A 20,094-nucleotide genomic window follows, 5' to 3' on the forward strand; every position below is an offset into this window, starting at 1 on the left:
TGAGCTTCATTGTATTCTTAATGTTCATTTGCCAGTAACTCTTTCGCACACGATGATATAGGTGAGGGCAAATAAAACCTTAAAAAAAAAAAACATTGATACACACCTTGAAGCCTGAGTTCTTTTTTATCCCTACACACCAACATTTTTGTCGTTTTATATCTTTCACATAGAAAAATAACAAAATTTACACATAACAATATTTGCTCCTATAATTTTATTTTTTTAAAAAATAATTCTATTAGCAATTTTAAAAGTTACTTCACAAAAAAAAGATTATAAATAAACGAGAAGGGCAGTGACAGAGCCACTAAGAGACTCAGGGGGCCATGGCCCCCCATAAAATAGTTAGACTCTTTATAATTTATAAAATTTTAAATTAGTAATGATAAAATTATATTTTACCCTAAAATAATAATAAAAATTATTTAATTCTTTAAAAATTATAAAAATACAAACTATTAAAATGATGAGATTATATTTTATTATCGTGAAAATATATAATTTAATTCCTAAAATAAATTTTGAAAAAAAGGAGTAACAATGTTTCAACAATACAAAGGCCATTAGGATTACAAACCCATCTCAAAGAGAGGAAAACAGACCAAGATTTTAACCCATTAGTATTGAACAATGTTCCAAATTTTGAATCATTGAATTTTTAATTTAATTAGTTTGATTATTTATCTAATAATAATTAAATAAATAATTTAAATTTTTCATAAAATATTAAAATATTTATAAATCGATTCAATCCATAATTTTCTATCTAGATTTTTTATTTTTCGTTGATTTTAAATAATTTCCGCAAAGATTAATTCAATCCTTTCAACCGAACCATTATGCTGATAGATTCTCGGTTAAATCCGTTGGACCGACTGGTCCGGTCCCATTAGACAACAGTGCCATACTGCCATTAATAGCAAGTTGAATCAGATCAAACGACAGCGCATCCGTTTCCAACTTTAAAACGACAGGGTTTAATTAGTAGTAGTATTTGCTTTCACAGTACTCCTTCCTAAATTTAATGGATCAGGGCAGCTCATTACTCAAAGCCGAAAAATAAAAAATAAAAATATGGAAGAGTCTCAAGAGATTCTGCTAAAATCTTTAAGCAGTTTCGGCATTTCGATCCCGGAGAATGTTTCGTCGTTTAGCGAATTAACTCCGACGACGTTGATTTCCCTCTGCTGCCAATCACTTAACATCCTCGGAAACAACGATTACGACGATGAAAACCACTTCTCCTTCCCCATTTCAGTTGAAGATTCTGTCTCCGTCGCCGACAAGTTCAAGATCTGTTCCGACGTCTCACTAGCTTTTAAGAATCTGGGTTATCTCGGTGACATGAACTATTACAAGGTAGTCTTTTTTCCTTACCTTTTTTAATCATTATATGAAATATGGAGCTGAATTTTGAATGGGGTTGGTTTAATTATATTGATTTTAAGGTAATTTTATAATATTTTGGAGTTTATAGTGATAAGAAGTTAATTTTATGGATGAAATGATTTGTTAAGCTGAATTATGCCCTGAAAAGAAAGGATACTTTCTGTGGAAAAATCTATTTGGTTCTTTTTTCTTATTGAAGGAAAATTTAGGGACAGATGAATCTGGATATTGGTTAAATGCAGATTTGTAGCTGTATTTCATGCACTATAAAATAAACAAAATTTTTACAATTTTTAAAAAGCTATCATGAATAAAACTTTGATTCTGGTTATCGTTATTCTTATTGTTATGAAATTATGCTTAGAACAGATTATATGTATTGCTTACGGCAGTTCTTGTATCCATCAGAAGAGGACTTACATAAGTTGGTAAGGTTTTTGGTGGAGAAGCTTTCTAGTTCATCTGAAGCTGTAAAATTTTCTGGGGAAAGGGATGTTGGGCCGAGACTGAAATTCAAGGAGGATAACTTCGGGAAAGTTTCGGAATCTGTTATGCAGAATGCAGATAATGAAGAGGTTGATCAGAATCTTCAAAAGGTTGAAGCTATCTTGAAAGATCTTAGAGTAGATGAACTATCGGAATCATCCCAGATCAAGGCTGGGGATGCAACTGTTGTCTGTGACCCTCTTAGGGTGCATGATGTACTGCAGGATGAGCTATTTAGTGAGTCTACTGCCGAATTTGTGGATTCAAGTGGTGCATCTGGACATGAGGGTACTGCACATCAGAAAGATGAACATGTTTCAACTTGTCCCAAAGAGACAAACTCCAAGGTGCATTATTTGACTACATTAAATTTTAAGTAAATATTAGCCTACAATTAGGACCTGCATTTTTCTAATTTGTAACTAGAATATTATACTATGATAGTGTCTTAGGAAAAATTAAATGGCTTAAATTTAGATACGGGGACTGATGACTAGATATGTAAAGGAGGCATATATGCTCAAGCTATTCAGGTTCAGCCCGAAAAATGTTGATTTCAGTTGTCATTGTCAAATCAAGCTGAAGCTTTATAAGCTTGATTTGAGTTGATTAGCTTGTGTGCCTAAATAAGGTTATTTTAATACTTAGTTTAAATTTAAGCATGAGAACCAAGCTCATTGCTTTTCCTGGTAAATGAGCTTAATTGGGCAAACTCAAGTAGTTCGCTTTTAATCTCAAAGCAAGCTCGAGCTTTAGAAGTAAAACTCTATTTAACTCCAAATGAGCTTCAAGCCTTGAATTTGGGTTCAAGCTCAAGCTTCTTAACAGGATTCAGAACAATAAGTTGTTCATTTTCTGTGTATGAAGTGTACCTGATCTCCATTCTTTTACCAGATACAATATGAAAAGGAAGACTTGCTATGTCAAGAAAAAGCACTAAAGGACGAATTAAGAGCAAACACTTTGCAAATGCAGCATCTTGAGGAAGAGTTTGAATCGTGGAAGGCAGCAGCAGATATGGCATTTGATGAAAATCATCCTATGGAGTTTTTCCTGGAGCAACTTAATAAACGGATTGATGCCAAAAAGCATAATATTCTGGAATTGGAGTTACAGTGGTATAAAACATTGTTCACAAGTTGTTGCTAAGAAAAGATTCTTGATATTCAATCGAAAGATGAGAGCATCAGCGTTGACTTTAACTTGGCATCTTTTTTTCCTCCCTCTGCAGGGATGCTGTCCAAAAACCTATTGAAGAAAAAAAAAGAAGTCTTGAGGAACATCTATATGCAAACAATCCGGTGGCTCAAGAGAAACTCCAAAAGTTAAGAGAAATCGAGCTAGAAATGCAATTGACCTCATCTGAAATTAGAAAAAGGTAGGCTATTGGAACCAAAGCTTAGCTGTAAGGTCATTTCCTGCAGTTGAGTCTACCTATGTTCCTCAGATCCAGTTATGAGTGTCAGACGCATACATATGACAGGATGGCACTAATACTCTAGTTTGAGTAACTTATCTTTTGCAGCAAAAACCTTACAAGAGAATGATCTAGCTTCTACCCGAATATTTATACACCCGGCCTTGACTTAATTCTTTGTATCTTGGTAATTTTATAGGGAGGAGGAACACTTGAAACTTGCCGCAGACCTCAAGAAGCAGCCCGAGGTGGCATCTCGGAGATCCTATATTGAGCAGATAAAAGAGATTACAAAAAACAGTGGCAAACTCGATTCTGACATAGAACGAATCTTAAGAGATACTAGGACACTCCAATTAGAAAGCAATTCCATTCAGGAGAGCCTTCATCGCACCTATGCTGTCATAGATGAAATTGTCTTCAGGTATGAGCTGACTGCTACTGCAACTCTCATAATACCCTCCTTTTCCAGCATTGTAGCCTTAATTTAGGCAACATGTTAAATGAAAGTGAAACTAGATAATGCCTTTTTCCTTAGAAAGAACTGTGTATATGCAGGGAAGCAAAGAAAAACACAGACCGGGGACAAGCTTATAGACTGCTCACAAGCATCCATGATAGCTTTGAGCAAATCTCTGAGAAAATTCTCACGACCGACAGAATTCGAAGAGAAATAGCTGATCTTGAAAAGAAACTAGCCGCCGTGTCTTCCCGAAGCTTAAATGAAGACAAGCTACAAGCTGACGTTGACGCCATTATGAAGGAAAATGAGTATCTGGAGCAGCAAATCCAATACGATTGAACGCATCACAGGAATTCGATGTTTTGACTTGGGTGTTTGTTCTTTACTTAGTTATGTGAACTTTGAAGTTAGAAAAAGCCTGTATTTTTATAATGTTTGGAAAGCAATAATTACAAACAGTGGCCCCTCATTGTTCCCGTTCTGTATTCTTTAGTTTCTACCAAATTTCAGATATATTTATCAAACAATTCAAATCATGTTTGGTTATAACTTTTATATGACAGTTGAGAAGGTAAAGCGGGTGGGGATAAATGGCTGAACCGATCGTCCCGTTGAAAGTTGCTCGTTTCATTTTTTCTTGTATGAAGGGTTAAGAACAATATTTCGTTGCAAGTGCAATTCAATAATTATTGATATCTAAATTACTGGTATATTTAACCAAATTAACGAGATTACACTAGAGATAAGCGTTCATTTGCACCATCATTCGAAGTTTAATAAAAATCTAGCAAAGACACTTAAATTATATAAAAATATAAGCTTATTATTATAACTACAATTTTCATAAGAAATGAATCACAATCTCGTAAATTTTAGAGTCCAGAGCCCCCGCCGTACGAAAATTTAGAAATGCGTAGAGAAGGGTGGGGCGAGTCAGTTTTCTACCAAAAATCTGACGGCCAACGATTCAGCCCAACTTGGAATATTTTTTGAATATACCAATTTTATAACACTACTTTTTCTTATAATTCTAGTCAGGGCTTTCTTTTAACTTTTATAAGATCGTCTTATAACATGCATTGAATTTACATTTGAAAGTGTTGATATAAATATAAAACAAACTGGGTGGTTTATGAATATTTTCTTTCTAGAGTAGAAAGTATTGGGACAAAACAGAATAGACGTTTTATCAACATCACTTATGAACTCTTCCCATATCTAAGGTACCAAAATCAGATCCGTCTGCTGAATTTCTCATCAACCCACTAATAAATATTTCCTTGCATTTCCCCCCTTTTTTTTCTCAAATTTAATAATCAAGCGTTAAAATAAACAACCAAGCAAATGATCGTAATAAAGCCTAATCAAACAGTTTTAACTTTAATCTCAAATTCATGTTCGTGATTCAAAGTGAAAACTTAACAACATGATCAAGCTCGGTGGGGGAGGACATACTAGGTAGCTTTTGAAAGAAATTAAACAGAAATAGAACCTTCTCATATACCAATTACAGCTTTGTATCATCATGTTACCTCCCTATTCCATTCAAAATTTAATATACAGGTGAGACATTATCAAAAAAAAAAAAAGGAGGAAAAATTGGCAAAATCCCACCTAATCTAGTTGACCTCTTCAATTCCTATAGAGTTTTCTTATGAGAATAATAAGCGTTCCAATTGAACAACAAACAAAAGGTTTGCTACCCAGAACAACACTACTATCAGAAATGGAGGGGGGAAAAGGGCAAAACAAGTCAGCAACAAACATATTTTCCCCTCCAGACATTAGTCTAATATGTCTGAGACGCCTTTAATATATACATTCAAAGAGTAAGCCAGAGTTTCGGTGTTTTACCTTCCAAAAAAGTTCCTCAAATGGATTTTTAGAGATTGCTGTCCTCTTAAGATTTTTAAGAGTTCAGTAATTAGTTTTCGAATTTACCTGTGCGAGTTGAGGCTGCTGATAAGTGCCAGATGGTGGACCTACGGATCCAACAGCTGCAGCTGTGGATTGAGATTGTTGTAATAGGGTGTTAACATTGGAAGGAGCAGCCATTGTTTGTGGCGGTGACTGATAAAGTCCGGCAAAGGCACCATGACCAGCCTGTGCAGGAGAGAAAGGAAGCTGTGGACCATGAAGGGGAAGGTTGTATAAAGAATTAACCTGCAAGTTGGATAAATCTTGCCCTGGTGCAGGCATCCAGAGAGCTGAACCTTCATTCTGCCAAAAATAAAATCCAGAGCATTGTCTTAAAATTAACTTATACGTGCTAGTAAAAGTGCTACAAAAATATAATAATATACTATATGTATATGCATATAAGCTAAAAAAGAAACCCCACAAACTACAACGCATACAATCCATCATGGTAAAACACATTAGATAGTGAAAGGGACAGCAAAACTAACCAGTGGTCCAGTTGTGTATATTTGATTTTCCTTAAACTGCAATGCTGCAATATCCTCGTTGCTGCTAGAGCTCCCAGAAGTCACTGATGGAAGAGGTAAATTGAAACCAATAGGCGGAGAAGTCAATGGACCATAACCAGATGGAATTGCAAGGTGAGCAGGGTTTCCTGCATTTGTTCCAGGCTTGAACTGTGGGAGAGGGAATTTGACCCCAGGTGGAGTTGCTCCGGGTGCCATGTATACATTGCCAGTTGAAGGTTGCTGAGGAAGCCCAGTGGGGTTTAAAAATTGATGCATTGGATGCATATAAAAGGGTGAAAGATAGTGAGGATATGGAAAGTAATTAGGTGGAAATGGCTGCCGGAAAAGATGGACTGCTTGTGGGGCTGCAGCAACAGAACTCTGAATAGGTGGAGTTGAACTGCCAGATGGAGCTGGAGGATTACCACTCTACAGATTCGACAACTAAAGAGTAAGGAGCATGTAATTATAACATAATATAAACATACTGTCATTTGATTTCACTATGACAAAGAAAAAAAGATAATTTTAAGTTTCTGAAGTTCATGGGAGCGTATGATAGCTGATTCTTTTTCTCATCATATTCCACACTAAAAGTGCCAATTAAATCTTGTTTTAGAAGCATACTATAGCAATCTGAGGAGATGCAAGGGAGTGCTACAACCAATCAAATGAAAAAATGACTATCATAAGTAAGTAGCAAAACTTACAATGAAGTTTGTAAGACGAGAAACATCATGGGGTCGAGCCTCAGGTCCATCAAACTGTGGAACATTAGTCATGGATGCTGGCACGAAACCAAGTCCATAGCTTGGCACATTTGGAATGGTGCTCTGATTATTATCTGGATGTAGATGCATTTCATGATTGGACCGATCAACTTTCAAGTTGGTATCAGATGAAACATTGCCATCTGATTCAGTCACTTTCTCCAACTCACGAGGAGCTTGTTGTTGATCAGCATTGCCCCCTTCACCAGCTGGTAATATACCTTGGCTACTGCAGAAATCATACAGGCTAAATAAGATCTAAAAGATAGAAACAAATTAGACAAACTACGAATACTGTTTAAAGATCCCAATACTCTAGCATCGCGTGTGTGTGTGTGTGTGTGTCAACAGCAAATTAAGTGCATTTATACTACAGATATTCATCCAACATGATTTTCCACGGTAATCCACCAGAAGATGCAACAGAACTATTTTCTTCTTGATGCAAAAGAGTTGAATGGCAAAACATCAGGTCACTATTATCAGCCACTCCATGGCTTATGTAATTGCTTTAATCAACTAAAGAAGAAATTAGAACTCAGAAACTACCAATGCCTCAAAACTAATTTTTGAGATGAATAAAAGGATTTTTATAACATTCTGGCAGAGGGAAAATAAAACATCAAACCAGTATTGATGCAATCTAAGCACTAGAATCATTACATTGCCTAAAGCACAAGGCATAGAAAAGAACTTGCATATGGCTGAATATGTATTTGTCTTTCTACGCCTGTGTATGCACATAACCTAAAATGATAAACTCTGAAGTGCGATCCAGTTTAACTTATAAAGCATGCAAATTTTTATGTTTCTTTTCTTGGTTAACAGGTTTAACCTTAGGCCTGGTTTTTATTCATTGTAAATAAGAAATTAAAGAGAACTCCAATCGTGAGGGATTTTGCATCTAGCGCCTTACAAAAGAGTGTGCTCTTGATCAAGTGTGCCTTGCTTGAAAAACAGCCTAAGGCACTTTTGTTGTCTGTCACTAAGGCGCAGCAACTGGCTGCATGCCTTAATAACGCTGCATTGAACAAAATATAAGTTCTAATAAATGTAGAAACTAAAGTCCACCAACCTAGAAGATGGCTCTCCAACAGTTTCATCAACAAACAGAGAAGTTTCAACAGGCCTAGCAGAGTTAATCTCCAAATCAGTGACATTATTATGCTTTGATACTTGTCCAAAACTAGCATCAAAGCTTCCAAAAGTTAAGCCATTTTTTAACGCTTCAGAAACTTGGAAGTGAGTAGGAAAAATAACATGTTGACCATTGCGAACATTTGAATCAGCAAGCAATTGAGGATTGGCTTTATCAGTGACAGCTGCAACCTCAGATGTGACTACTGTTTCAAAAACAAGAACCAAGGTTATCACCGATAGAAAGAGAGAAAGAGAACACCAAAAAGTGCACAAGGCAATTTTTATATCAATATTTAGGCAAAAGCAGTGAGCACAATAAAACAATAAATCAATGAATTAGCAACATTAACGCCTAATAAGAACTTATTGCCATTCATTTAAAAAAAGAAAAGCAATTCGAATAAAGGCAGTTCAAAGAGCAACAATGATGGCAAGACCTAGAAACAACTTGCAATACAAGGAAAACTGCAAAGATTTGTGCAGAATTTTCAAACAGGATCTTTATGGCAGGGAAATGGAACAGCAAAGCCAGAGAATCAAACACCATACCTACCCACTGCCAAAGAGAAAAGGAGTAAATACAGAGGCCTCCCATGAATGTATTTAAAAAAAATGCAATATTGTACATTATAAGGAGATAAGAAAGACCATAAAAACTAAATAAAGATAATATGAACTACCATAGACCACTATATTTTATGGTATCATGGAACAAACAGAAGAGGTGATACCTTGCTCTACAGGCATGGACTGCTTAACCTGTTCAGCAACCTCAGATTTGCTGGGCTCCTCTCCATGCATTGAGATTGAAACTTCAGACACCATTTTCTCAGTCTTAGATATGTCCATATCCCAAGGAATGTGTTTGTTTCCTTGAATTCGGTTTAATTCAGCAGCTTCTTGTTGGAGTCCAAGTTCACTTTGTATTGTATCCACAGCAACAGAATCCCGTGACACTATTGGTGAGGTGGCAGAAGTTGATGTGGTATTCAAATTTGATGCAGACTTCTCTTGACCTTTGATCAGAGAGCTAAAGGACTGAGCAAGAATTGGGGCAGGAGGTTCTCTGACAGCTGTTTGTGCTGAAATAGTTTTTGGCTTGTTTACAGGTAAGCTGTCTTTAGTTTCACTAATAATACCGTCGATGGATGATTGGGTTCCACGTCCATGACTGGAGCTCCCATTTGGTAAACTTGTACTACCATTGGATATAGCAGTTGATGTTCTGTAAAAGAACCAAAAAAAAGGTAAGATATAAATGTACTCTCTAGAATTAAAAATTAACAAGTACATAGAAGTCTTGTTTAGATACAACAAAATTATGCCAATATGCATATTTACTTTGTCATTTGCAGTGCTGCATTATTTTTCACTTTCTGAGATGCTGGCGAAGGCATAGAACCTCTATCCGCGGTACGATTAACCCCATTCTCCCTTCTAGCAAATGCATTCTTTCCACCTCCAGCATCTTAAGAGAACAAGACTAGTTACATTAGCAACTTACAAATAAAAAATATGTCAGGTCCATACAGTGATGCATAAACATAAGGGGAGAAGGAATACCTTTGCCAGATAATGTATAATAGTTCCCTCGACTGCCACGGCCTCCTCGTCCTTGTGTACCAGCTGTCTACATAAAAGAATAATTCAATTATAATTCAGAATTCACCAAGCTAAGTAAAGCAAAATTGAACCCCAAAAAATACAACCATCTAAATGGCATTCTAGCAAGTAGTACTCTTGAAACATTACAACAGTTTGGCATTTTTTATTTCTTATTTTTCAGTAAGGAAACAAGAAAAAGACCTAAGTCGTGTAAAACCAACAGAAATAATGGTAAACGAAATTCTAACTACAAGGTAAAAGCACAGAAGACCAAAATAAAGAAATGCCTTATTTTCACCCATTGAAAAGAAAAGAACACTTGCCTCCTTTTTCTTATCGCGTTTCCGTTTCACATCATGGAATGTATCTGCCAACAAAACAACAGGACGGAAATAAGATCAAAACTGTGAATTATAGAATATTGATATGTTAGTTTGAATAAGATTATCAAATTATTAAGATAGTATAATTATAAAATTAATTATTAAAACCTCTAATCAACTAAGGAAAAAAATTGAATAAAAAGGCAGATTCTGTAGCTGATAAATCAAAATAAAAGACGCATGTTTTTTTTTTTTTGGTAATAAGACGCAATGTTAATAAATACATTGAATTTCTTTAATCTAACCCCATTTCCCAGAACCAAACAACATCCTTCCTCAATGAAACAAACCCAAGACACCATTTTCCATTTGCAAAATCACAAAAAAAAAAAATGCCAATCCCACCTCTCAAAATCTCAACTCTCTTCACCGTTCCAACCGAAAAACACGAAATCAACAACTCGAAAAAAATGCGCAATTCATTTTCCATTAGCAAAAACATAGGAAAGCATGAAAATGCGACCTCCCAAAAATCCCAACTTTCTTGAGCTTTTCAAAACAAAAATCCACACATAAACAACAGATCATGAACGCAGAAAACAAATAGGAACCAAGAAACCCTAAAAGGGGCATCGAAAAACACTAAGAGAAGAGATAAAAAAGTCCAGGAAAAAAAAAAAGAACATTTTAAATATTAATGACTTTACCCATATAAAGAAGCTTTTGGGCAGTTTCATTGGGATCCATAGAACACTCTTTGAGGATTGCATAGATTTCTTCATCACTGTGTTGTTTCCCTGTGATCTCCCTTATGCTTAGGATCGTTTTCTTTGCATTGTCAGGGATCGAAACCCTTGACCCTTCAGCGCCACCTCCACTGCCTCCGCCGTCACCTTTGCTGCTCATGGTAGCAAAGAAAGAAAAATAGAAAGAGAAGAAAAAAGGGAAGGAAGAAGCAAAGAAACAATGAGAGAATTGAATGTCTTATGTATTTATATTTATATTTATTATTTATAATAACTAGGGCATTTATACAAGAAGAAAACTATTCTGTATTTTTCTTTTCCTCTTTTCTTCTTTTACAATTGATAATGGATGTCCTTTTATTGCAACAATTTGGGTTTAAATATATTACCATCTTTTAAACTAGTATGTTTTTTAATAGTATATTTACTATTTTAAGCATAATATTTAAAATTATTCATAAATAAAATGATAATACACACTCAATTGGCATGTAATACCATTTCTAAAGAAATATCAACTTGATGCAAATATTAAAAAGAATATATGAAGTAATAAATTTATAAATATATATATATTGAAATCACATTTCTTGTTTTTAAATATAATATTAAAGATAGAGGATGGGTAACACAGTTCAAACTCATATCAAATAAGTAATTAAGTCAAAATAAAACCTAAATTTCTATTACAAGTAAAGAGATAAAAAATTCTAAAATTATATTTGTTGCTTTATAAAAATATTAAAATTTTCACAACAACTTGAAACTTTAAATATTAGTATATAAATTATATAAAATAGAAATCATATCACACATGTATGTATGGAAAAATTACAAATTTATAACACAAATATCGTATAAAAATAACATACAATAAATAATAAAATGTATGGTTTAAAACTAAATAATAATAACATATGAAATATCTATATTATTAAAATAAAAAATTAAATTAAATTGTTCAAATCTCACTATATGCACATTTTATTAGATTTTAAAAGTAAAAAAATTAAAAGAACCTCGAATAATATTACTTATTTTAAATACAAAAGTTATTCTTGTAGCTTTCTAACAGAGGTCGGTGACCTAATTGAAAGTCATATCGATTCAATCAGAACTTAAATAATAATATAAATATATAAGTAGAGGTAATAAAGTGTATATAATAAAAAATGTATAAAATATCAAAATAAAGCTTTAGTTGAATTTTAAATTAAAAATTTTACTAATGCAATGTGGGTTCAAATCCTACTATATGCATTTTTTTGTTTTTAATGTTAAAAAATTAAAATGCTCTTGAATAATATTACTTATTTGAATTAAAGAAAGAGATTCTCGTAACTTCCTAACTGAATTGATAATTCTATTGAAGATGACATTATGAGAAATTTTATTAACAGTATAGATGTAGAATATTTTTAAACACTATAAATATAAAAGTACTATAAATATAATACAAATATACAAATTCTTCTTCTTTTAAATACACAAATTCTTTTTCTTTTCTTTTTTTTACCAAAATATAGGCTTCTTTGGGCAAAGGACTAAAAAATGGGGAAACGAGAACAAACCCGATAATTGTTATTTACAATTAAGGTTTTTACTTATTATTTAATCAAAAATTTCCTTTTTGACTAATAACTACTAAAAACAATTTATTTTTTGCAGTATCTTTTTTTTAAATTTTATCATTTTCACACACCCGGTGTGCCACTTCTATTTAGTATTAGTATGATTAAAACGATGGGGTGACACAAAATTTAATTAAAAATGATTTTTCAATTTATAAAATAAAGTCTTTCATTGAATGAAGGTTGGGAGTTATGCGAGGGTACATTTTGTTGAAAGATTTGGTTATTACTTATTAGTAGGATTTAGGGTTTTATTTGCTTAAATTGAAACTTGAACAAACGTTATTATCAATTTGAATAAATCTATCTCAACTATTATTGTGATTATAAAATAATATTTTATTTTATTTTATTATAAAATATAAAAATTGATACTTCGTAATCATTAATAATATAAATATTGACTTGTCAGTGAAAAGAATGAATTTAGAAAAAAAATTTAAAGAGGTAATGAATAAGAAAATAGCAAAAGAAAATCTACCATATGAAATCTAACTAAATGTATAATGATAAATCAAATACTTAGTTAAAAATTATTTCCTATCATTTTATTTTAAATTTTTAAAAATATATATAATTATTACATAGAAAATTATTTCATAAACTATGGTTTATTAATAAAGTATTATTAAATTTGATTTAAAAGAGGAATATAGTGATGTTGGACTAAATTACTAAAAGTGCCATTTTAAAAGAATTTTTCGAATAGGCCATTTTTTAAAAAATTATAGAATTAATTTGATTTTACAAAACACTTCCAGCTAAAAGTATTTTTAAGTGATTTTATAAAATATTTATTTTATATATATATATATATATAATATTTATTATTTATCTATATATTAAATATATTTTTATATCTTAGTTATATTATATTATATTATATTATATGTTATATTGATTCTATTAGTATATTCTATATTAATATAGTAATATAATATTATTAATATTACTGACTTCATTTTATTTTCTAGTTTATTTTATATTTTAGTATATTTTACATCTAAATTATATAGAATTTTTTATATAGATATAGATTTCATTTAATCGGTCTATTTAATAGATTTTAACATAATAAAAATATTTGTATAAGTTTGTCTTTAATTTTTATTGGATTTTTCTTATAACAATAATATTTGTATAAGAGTATATAATGTCTTATTTTGTTTGAGTTTAATGTTCTACAAAGTTTTGTAAGTAACGCTATGGTAAGGCATAAGTCATCGGTTCAAATCCGACAAGGGGCTTTTGACATTCTTTCTCATAAAACTCCTATAAAAAGGTAGTATTCATATTGAAACATTAGGATGTTGATTTTATTGATAATAAAAACCTAATTGTATATGTATGATAATTGAATTAGAAATTGTATAATTTAACTCTAATAAGTTATTATTCTAATGAGTTAGAGTAGAGTAATTTTAAAAGAAAGTTGAAATTATAATGAATAATGATAAGTCGTCTCTTGAAGCGATAAATACATATTTATATTTTGTTTTTATTTTGAATTAGATTATTCAAATCAAATCCATTGTAAATAATTGTAAAGATTAGAAATCAACAAAAGGAAAAGTGAGTGGATCTAATGTTCTACAAAGTTTTGTCTTTAATTTTTAAAAATTAGGTGTATTCTTTAATATTATATTGTTAGTTAAAAGAGAAAACAATTCCACATTGTTTAGGAACAAGTTACAAATAGATTATGACTTTATATATACCCACCCATACCCCACTTCTCTTATGAAAACAAGGAAAATGAGATTTGAGATTTATATAAAGACTTGTTTTGTAAGTTTTATTTTCACATTAATGCTGACACTTTTAATGCTGATGTGGCAAAGAGCGCTTCCAGCGGGAAGTGTTTTTTTGCAAATCACCTGAAAACTTTGTAAAATCAAATAGTTCCGTAATTTTTCAAAAAAACATAACCTAATTCGATAATATTTTTTTAAAATGGCATTTTTTAATAATTTAGTCATGATATTGAACTTCTAAAAAAGATTAAATTAATTTGATTATACATATTTTAATTCACTCATGCATTCATGTCATGTACACACTTTTCAACCATAAAAAAAAATACATCATAATCATAAAATTCAAAGTTGAGCCTCTCCTCAAGTTCAATTTCATGTACTTTTTATTTAGAGAAGTTAAACCTTTCTAGGGTTGTCCTCTTTTTCTTTTGTGCCATTATTGAAATTTCTTTCTATGAGTTTAGGATTTACTTTATTGTTTCTAAGCTCTTCTAAGATTTTCTTCCTATTAGATTTGTGAATTTTTTTTAAGTTTGTGCGTCTTTTTTTTTTTTTATTTCCTTTGTTCACTATAAAAAATAACATTTTTGGTGGAGAAAGAAATAATCACTAAAATTATAAAATTTAATCACTATAATTTATAGTGACTAGATTTAAAGTCGTCACTTGTTGACTAAATTTAAAATCATCACTTGTTGTTTTAAATGACTCCATCACTATTGTATTTGTGTCCATGGTTATGTAGTCATCACAATAATTCAAATTTTTTTGTGGCCAAAATTTTATACTAAAATTATAAGCATGACAATAATAAATTATCACAATTATTTAATTTTTTTGATAAAATTGGAATGGCAGCAATTATTCAATTTTTGTGAGTAAATTTTTGACACAAAAATCATAAGCAATTGTGACAAAATTAAATTGTCACAATAAAATCTTAAGCAATTGTGACAAATTTAAATGATCATAATTATTTAATTTGTTTGTGATCGAATTTTGGTATTAAAATCATAAGTAATTGTGACAAAATTAAATGGTAACAATAATTTTCTATTCGACATATTTTTACTCTAAAATAAATTTGTGGTAAGAAAAGTTGTCATTGTGATAAAAATATTCTTGAAAACAATGAGAAAAACATTATCACTCATATTATTTTATTAATGACAAAAGTTTCTTCACTAGTGTATGTTGAAAGAGTGTTTCATAAGCTATATCACAAATGCCTCTTTATTAGTGTATATTTTTTTGTGGTTGACCCTCTCTTTATAAGGTGTATACATAATTTTTCAAAAGTTCTTAAATGTAAAGAAAATGTGTGGAAAGAAATGTGAAAAGTTTTTAGTAAACTTTTGCTAAAGTATTTTAAAGGGAAATTTTTTCATTGCATCTTAAAAGGAGAAAATATGCATTTTGCTTTATTATTATTTATATAAATATTAAAAAATTAATTCAAAATTTAAATTTAAAATTAATGGAGACAAATGTCTTTTAAGAAAGATATTGCATTAGTTTTAATATAAAATGGGAATACAATAAATAGTCATTACAGAACCCGATAAAACAATAAAGAAAGTAAATAGGCATTATACTAAGTGATAGCCAGCTAGTATCCAAAACACAAAAGATATCTTCTATGCTCTTCTAAATCAAATATATGTCAAAAACCTTTTGATCCTAGGCCTCGTGTCAAGAGAAAAATCAATGTTTATCGTCCATGGAATGCTCCTTACCTAAAGCCATCTAAGAAAAAGACATGCAAGGCAATCCTTCATTCAAAAGCGACTTGTTTCATGAGCAAAGTCGCATTGGACCAACTGATGGGCAAACATATTTGTTTTAGGAAAAATATGATGAAAACAACAAGATTGAAAGGTGGATGTAACACCTCAAAACCTCGATATCACAATTTGGTATTATTCCAAGAAGTAGTAAATAGAATTTTTTTTCGAAAAAATCAATTAGGATTAATTTGTAATTAGAAGTGGTAGTTTAAAAGTGATGTGTAATAAATTTCCATAAAGCATGGTATTAATTGAAAGGTGATAAGAAGAAAATGGACTAAAATTACAATTATGCCATAAAAAGGATTTTTGCTGATAAAGTGCATATGAGAAGTTGTAAAGGGCATAATGGACTTCTCATAAGAGATTATGTAACACCTCAAAATTTCCAGTAAGGCACATGGTACTGCTTTAAGATTGAAGATAGTGGGATTTCGAGAAAATTTGAAAAAATTGTCAAATAAAGGATTTCTTATGGAAAATAATTTGATTTTGGTTATGAGAATTAATGAAAAGAATTTTAGAATTGAGAATATGGCAAAGGGACTAAATTGTAAATTCTAAAAAGTTTGAAGACTAAAGTGCAAAATTAGACAAAATATGGAATATGAGTTATTATTGACTAATTGACATAAGAATAAGTTGGAATATATGTTGGTGTGATAAAAATCACTTTTGGGACCAAATTAGAAAATATTTGAAAGTCTAGAGACTAAATTATAAATTTTCATTTTTGCTGAGAAATGGGTAAAGTTTAGTTCTCACCATTCATGAATTTATATTAAAAGTTATATGTGAATTATGAGATTTAGATTGGATATGTGCTTGTTGTTATGAAGAAACCGTGCTTTGAGGCAAAAAAGGGAAACAATAATTTTGTCATCTAAGGTTGATTATTTCTCAAGAATTATATTTTGGAAATATTATTTTGATGAGATATGTGAGATTTGAGATTATTTTGAGCCATTATAAGTGTTTTATGTGAATGGATTAAATGTGAACCATATTTTTTTATGAAATTTGACTAACTTTTAACTTTGAGGTTTTTATGTGTTAAAAAAGAAAAAAAAAGGGAAAAAGAGAACACCCCTCCAATTCAGCCATACCGGCTAGTCAGCCCTTCCATGGAGGTTTTCTTATTCTTCTATCATTTTCCTTGCTTTTTCTTGAAAATCTTTTAAAAACTCATCACTCGAACCTTAAGTTTTAGCTAAAAAAAAATCACTTGGAAATCATCTCATAAACTCATCAACACTTTCAAAACCTTGATTTTTAGCAAGGTTTTCATGGTTGTTAGAGAGAGCAAATGGAAGCTTGAAAGAGAAAGCTTCATAAAGGTTAGTAGTGGTGTTTTTTACCTTCTTAACTTGATATTTCTTATGGATTATTATGAGAAATCTTGGAAAGCTTTTGAGTTAATTTTGGTTATATTTTTGTGTGTATAGAAATAAGGGAAATGGTGGAAAGTAAGCTTCCAAGCTATTTATTAGGGCATTCAAGTGGTAAAAAGCTTGGTTTTGAGCACAAGTTCATCGAAGAGGTAAGTACCCTTGGATTTGCTAGTGCTCCTTTAATGATAAGATTATGAGATATAATTGTCGAAACCATTTTCAAATCGAGTTTTGGAAAATGGGAATCGATTTTAAAAAAACGAAAACGGGAGTCACCACCAATCTTTTTAGGTGTGATTGGATCACCTTTAAAACATTTTGTTTTAAAATCATTAGTTTTGGTCCACGAAATAAAAGAACGGGTTCAGGAGTCAGTTACATACAAGGAAGGATTACCACCCTCGTAACGCCCAAAAATTGGTACCTAATTGATTATCAAATGTCTTTAATGTCAGAAATTTAAAAAAATTTTAAGATGTAATCCTCTTTAAAATACTTTGATTTTGAAAATTTGGGTTCACTCGTATCAAAATATTGACACTAAGTTAACCTTTTGGAAATCCTTATCTCGAAACGACAAATCGCCACATCCAATAAGTTAGGACACAACGCTTTGAAATTCCAAGACAGCTGCTCGTATTTTGAAAATCTTAAAAACTTAGAAGGGTACTTGACTATTCGAACTCAACGAGAAAAGTTGTAACCCAATAAGTTAGGGTACTACTTTTCTCGAAGCTTTCAAATACTAAGCATTGCCTTTTTTATTTTTATAAAACTTTTAAATATTGTTTTAAATGACCTTTTAGAGTGACAATTCTATATTACCAAACATAGATATTCAAATAGCGTATATTACAAAGTATTATAACACTTTATATAAATGCAATCACTATATAGAGGTAAAATAGAATAATAAAATAATCATGCTAAGCAAATAGGAATATACCCAAAAGAAAGCATAATAAATGCACTAATTATATACAATATATCATAAATAAAACATTAAATAATATAAAAAACATGGTAAATATTAATGTGTAAAATATGTATGAGTAAAATAGATGACATGCATAGCAAATGGATAAATAGAATCTACATAAAATATAAAATATACAATCTAATAATTTAATGTACACATGAATGGATTAACAAATGAAATGATGCATATAATACAATATAGCAATGTACATATATAAAAATATGCATTTGAAAGTAAATTATAAAAGTCTAAGATATTACATAACATATGAAATACATAACATAACAATAATACATTAATTCTAAAGTAAAACAAATATTGTATAATAATAAAAAACATAAGTTTTAAAAATATATGTATAATATAAACAATTGATAAATAGAATGAGCATATAAAAAATGTGATATTTAATAATAAATTTAAAATATAATATATAATAAAAATATATTTATAAGAATAATAATTATATAAAAATATAAAATATATTGGTTTAGAAAAATAATGTATAAAATATCAAATATGTAAAAGAATTTATATTTATAATGAAATGATTATATAATATATATACATGCATAGAAAATATATATTTGAAAATAAACTATATAAAAGGTTAAATATTATGATATATAAAATACATAGTCAAATGTATAAAAGATAGGAAAAATATACATATTTGAAAAATGAAGAAATTAAAATAAAAAGGGTTGAAAAGCTAAGATAGACGAAGAATAAAATAAGAACAAACCACAGAGAGTAAGAATGCAAGAGGAGAGAAATTTGAGTGAATGCTCTCAAGAATTCTTATTGCTTCCCAAAACTCCATCCTTTTACAATGAAGGAGAGGCCTCTATTTATAGTTGAGCCTCCCCAAATCCAACAATATGATCGATTACATCAACGGTTAAGATTAAAGGATATCTACAAATTAAATCTCCAAGATTACAAAATCATATCTTCTAAGATTGTATATCATATCTAAGATTGCAATCATATCTAAGATTGTATCATATCTAAGATTGCAATCATATCTAAGATTGTATCATATCTAAGATTGTATCATATCTAAGATTGCAATCATATCTAAGATTGTATCATATCTAAGATTGCATATCACATCTAAGATTGCATATCATTGAAGATTATATTTCCATATGAGTCAAGCTTGTAGATGGACCTTAAATCTTTTCAAGTAATGGGCCATTCCGATCGGGCCAAATTATATTTGTAATTCTGGACTGAACTTGGACTTCGTTTTTTTTTGGGGTTTATTATTTTAAATCTTGAAATGGGCGGGCAAAATTGAGTGTCTCTGACTACCCTCTTTGCTCATTGTCTTCTGTAACAGAATAGAGCAAAGACTACAAAAGGACCAATTTTTCCCGGGATCGTTGAGGCTTGATTTCTTCGATCTGCTCCCCGCCGAATATAGAGATGCAAAATCTGCTTCTTCAATTCGTTTCAAAGATGCTAAGTTAATCTTAGATTTGCTTCAGCGAGAATACGTGAAAGCCAAATCTACTTATGTCTTTGATTTGTTCCTTGTGAGTATAAGGATGCCAAACCATCTTGAGTCTGCTCCCTGTTGAAGTGGAGATGCCTGACTTCGATTTGTTCTCTGACAATACAGAGACGACAAATCATCTTAGATTTGCTTTCGTAAACATGTGAAAACCAAATCAGCTATGTATTTGATTTGTTCCTTGTAAGCACAAGGATGCCAAACCATCTGGAGTCTGTTTGAGAACATCTGAGAGTCAAATCTACTATGTCCTCGATTT

General features: G+C 30.8%; 2 protein-coding genes across 3 annotated transcripts; one reads left to right on the forward strand and one right to left on the reverse strand.

The window, feature by feature from the left end:
- Nucleotides 1-1,006: 1,006 nt before the first annotated feature.
- Nucleotides 1,007-4,349, forward strand: LOC108461331 (uncharacterized). 2 transcript variants are annotated; one of them, XM_053023954.1, is made up of 6 exons: nt 1,007-1,362; nt 1,785-2,225; nt 2,773-2,996; nt 3,110-3,256; nt 3,495-3,719; nt 3,834-4,349. In XM_053023954.1, the coding sequence occupies exons 1-6, from the start codon at nt 1,078-1,080 to the stop codon at nt 3,970-3,972; spliced, it is 1,461 nt and encodes a 486-aa protein (XP_052879914.1). In that variant the 5' UTR covers nt 1,007-1,077; the 3' UTR covers nt 3,973-4,349. The 2 variants fall into 2 exon arrangements, with proteins under 2 accessions (XP_052879914.1, XP_017616632.1); XM_017761143.2 differs by having other exon boundaries at nt 1,009-1,362; nt 3,854-4,349.
- On the reverse strand, nt 2,875-11,134 carry LOC108464457 (GBF-interacting protein 1-like). The gene is made up of 10 exons (XM_017764767.2): nt 10,733-11,134; nt 10,026-10,069; nt 9,661-9,727; nt 9,439-9,565; nt 8,829-9,322; nt 8,033-8,300; nt 6,898-7,186; nt 6,167-6,616; nt 5,700-5,978; nt 2,875-3,126 (listed from the first exon to the last, which is right to left on the reverse strand). Exons 1-10 carry the CDS (start codon nt 10,929-10,931, stop codon nt 2,989-2,991), a joined length of 2,355 nt encoding a protein of 784 aa, XP_017620256.2. The 5' UTR covers nt 10,932-11,134; the 3' UTR covers nt 2,875-2,988.
- Nucleotides 11,135-20,094: the final 8,960 nt, after the last annotated feature.

This window comes from Gossypium arboreum, chromosome 13 (assembly GCF_025698485.1).
Source record: "Gossypium arboreum isolate Shixiya-1 chromosome 13, ASM2569848v2, whole genome shotgun sequence".
Lineage (NCBI taxonomy): Eukaryota > Viridiplantae > Streptophyta > Magnoliopsida > Malvales > Malvaceae > Gossypium > Gossypium arboreum.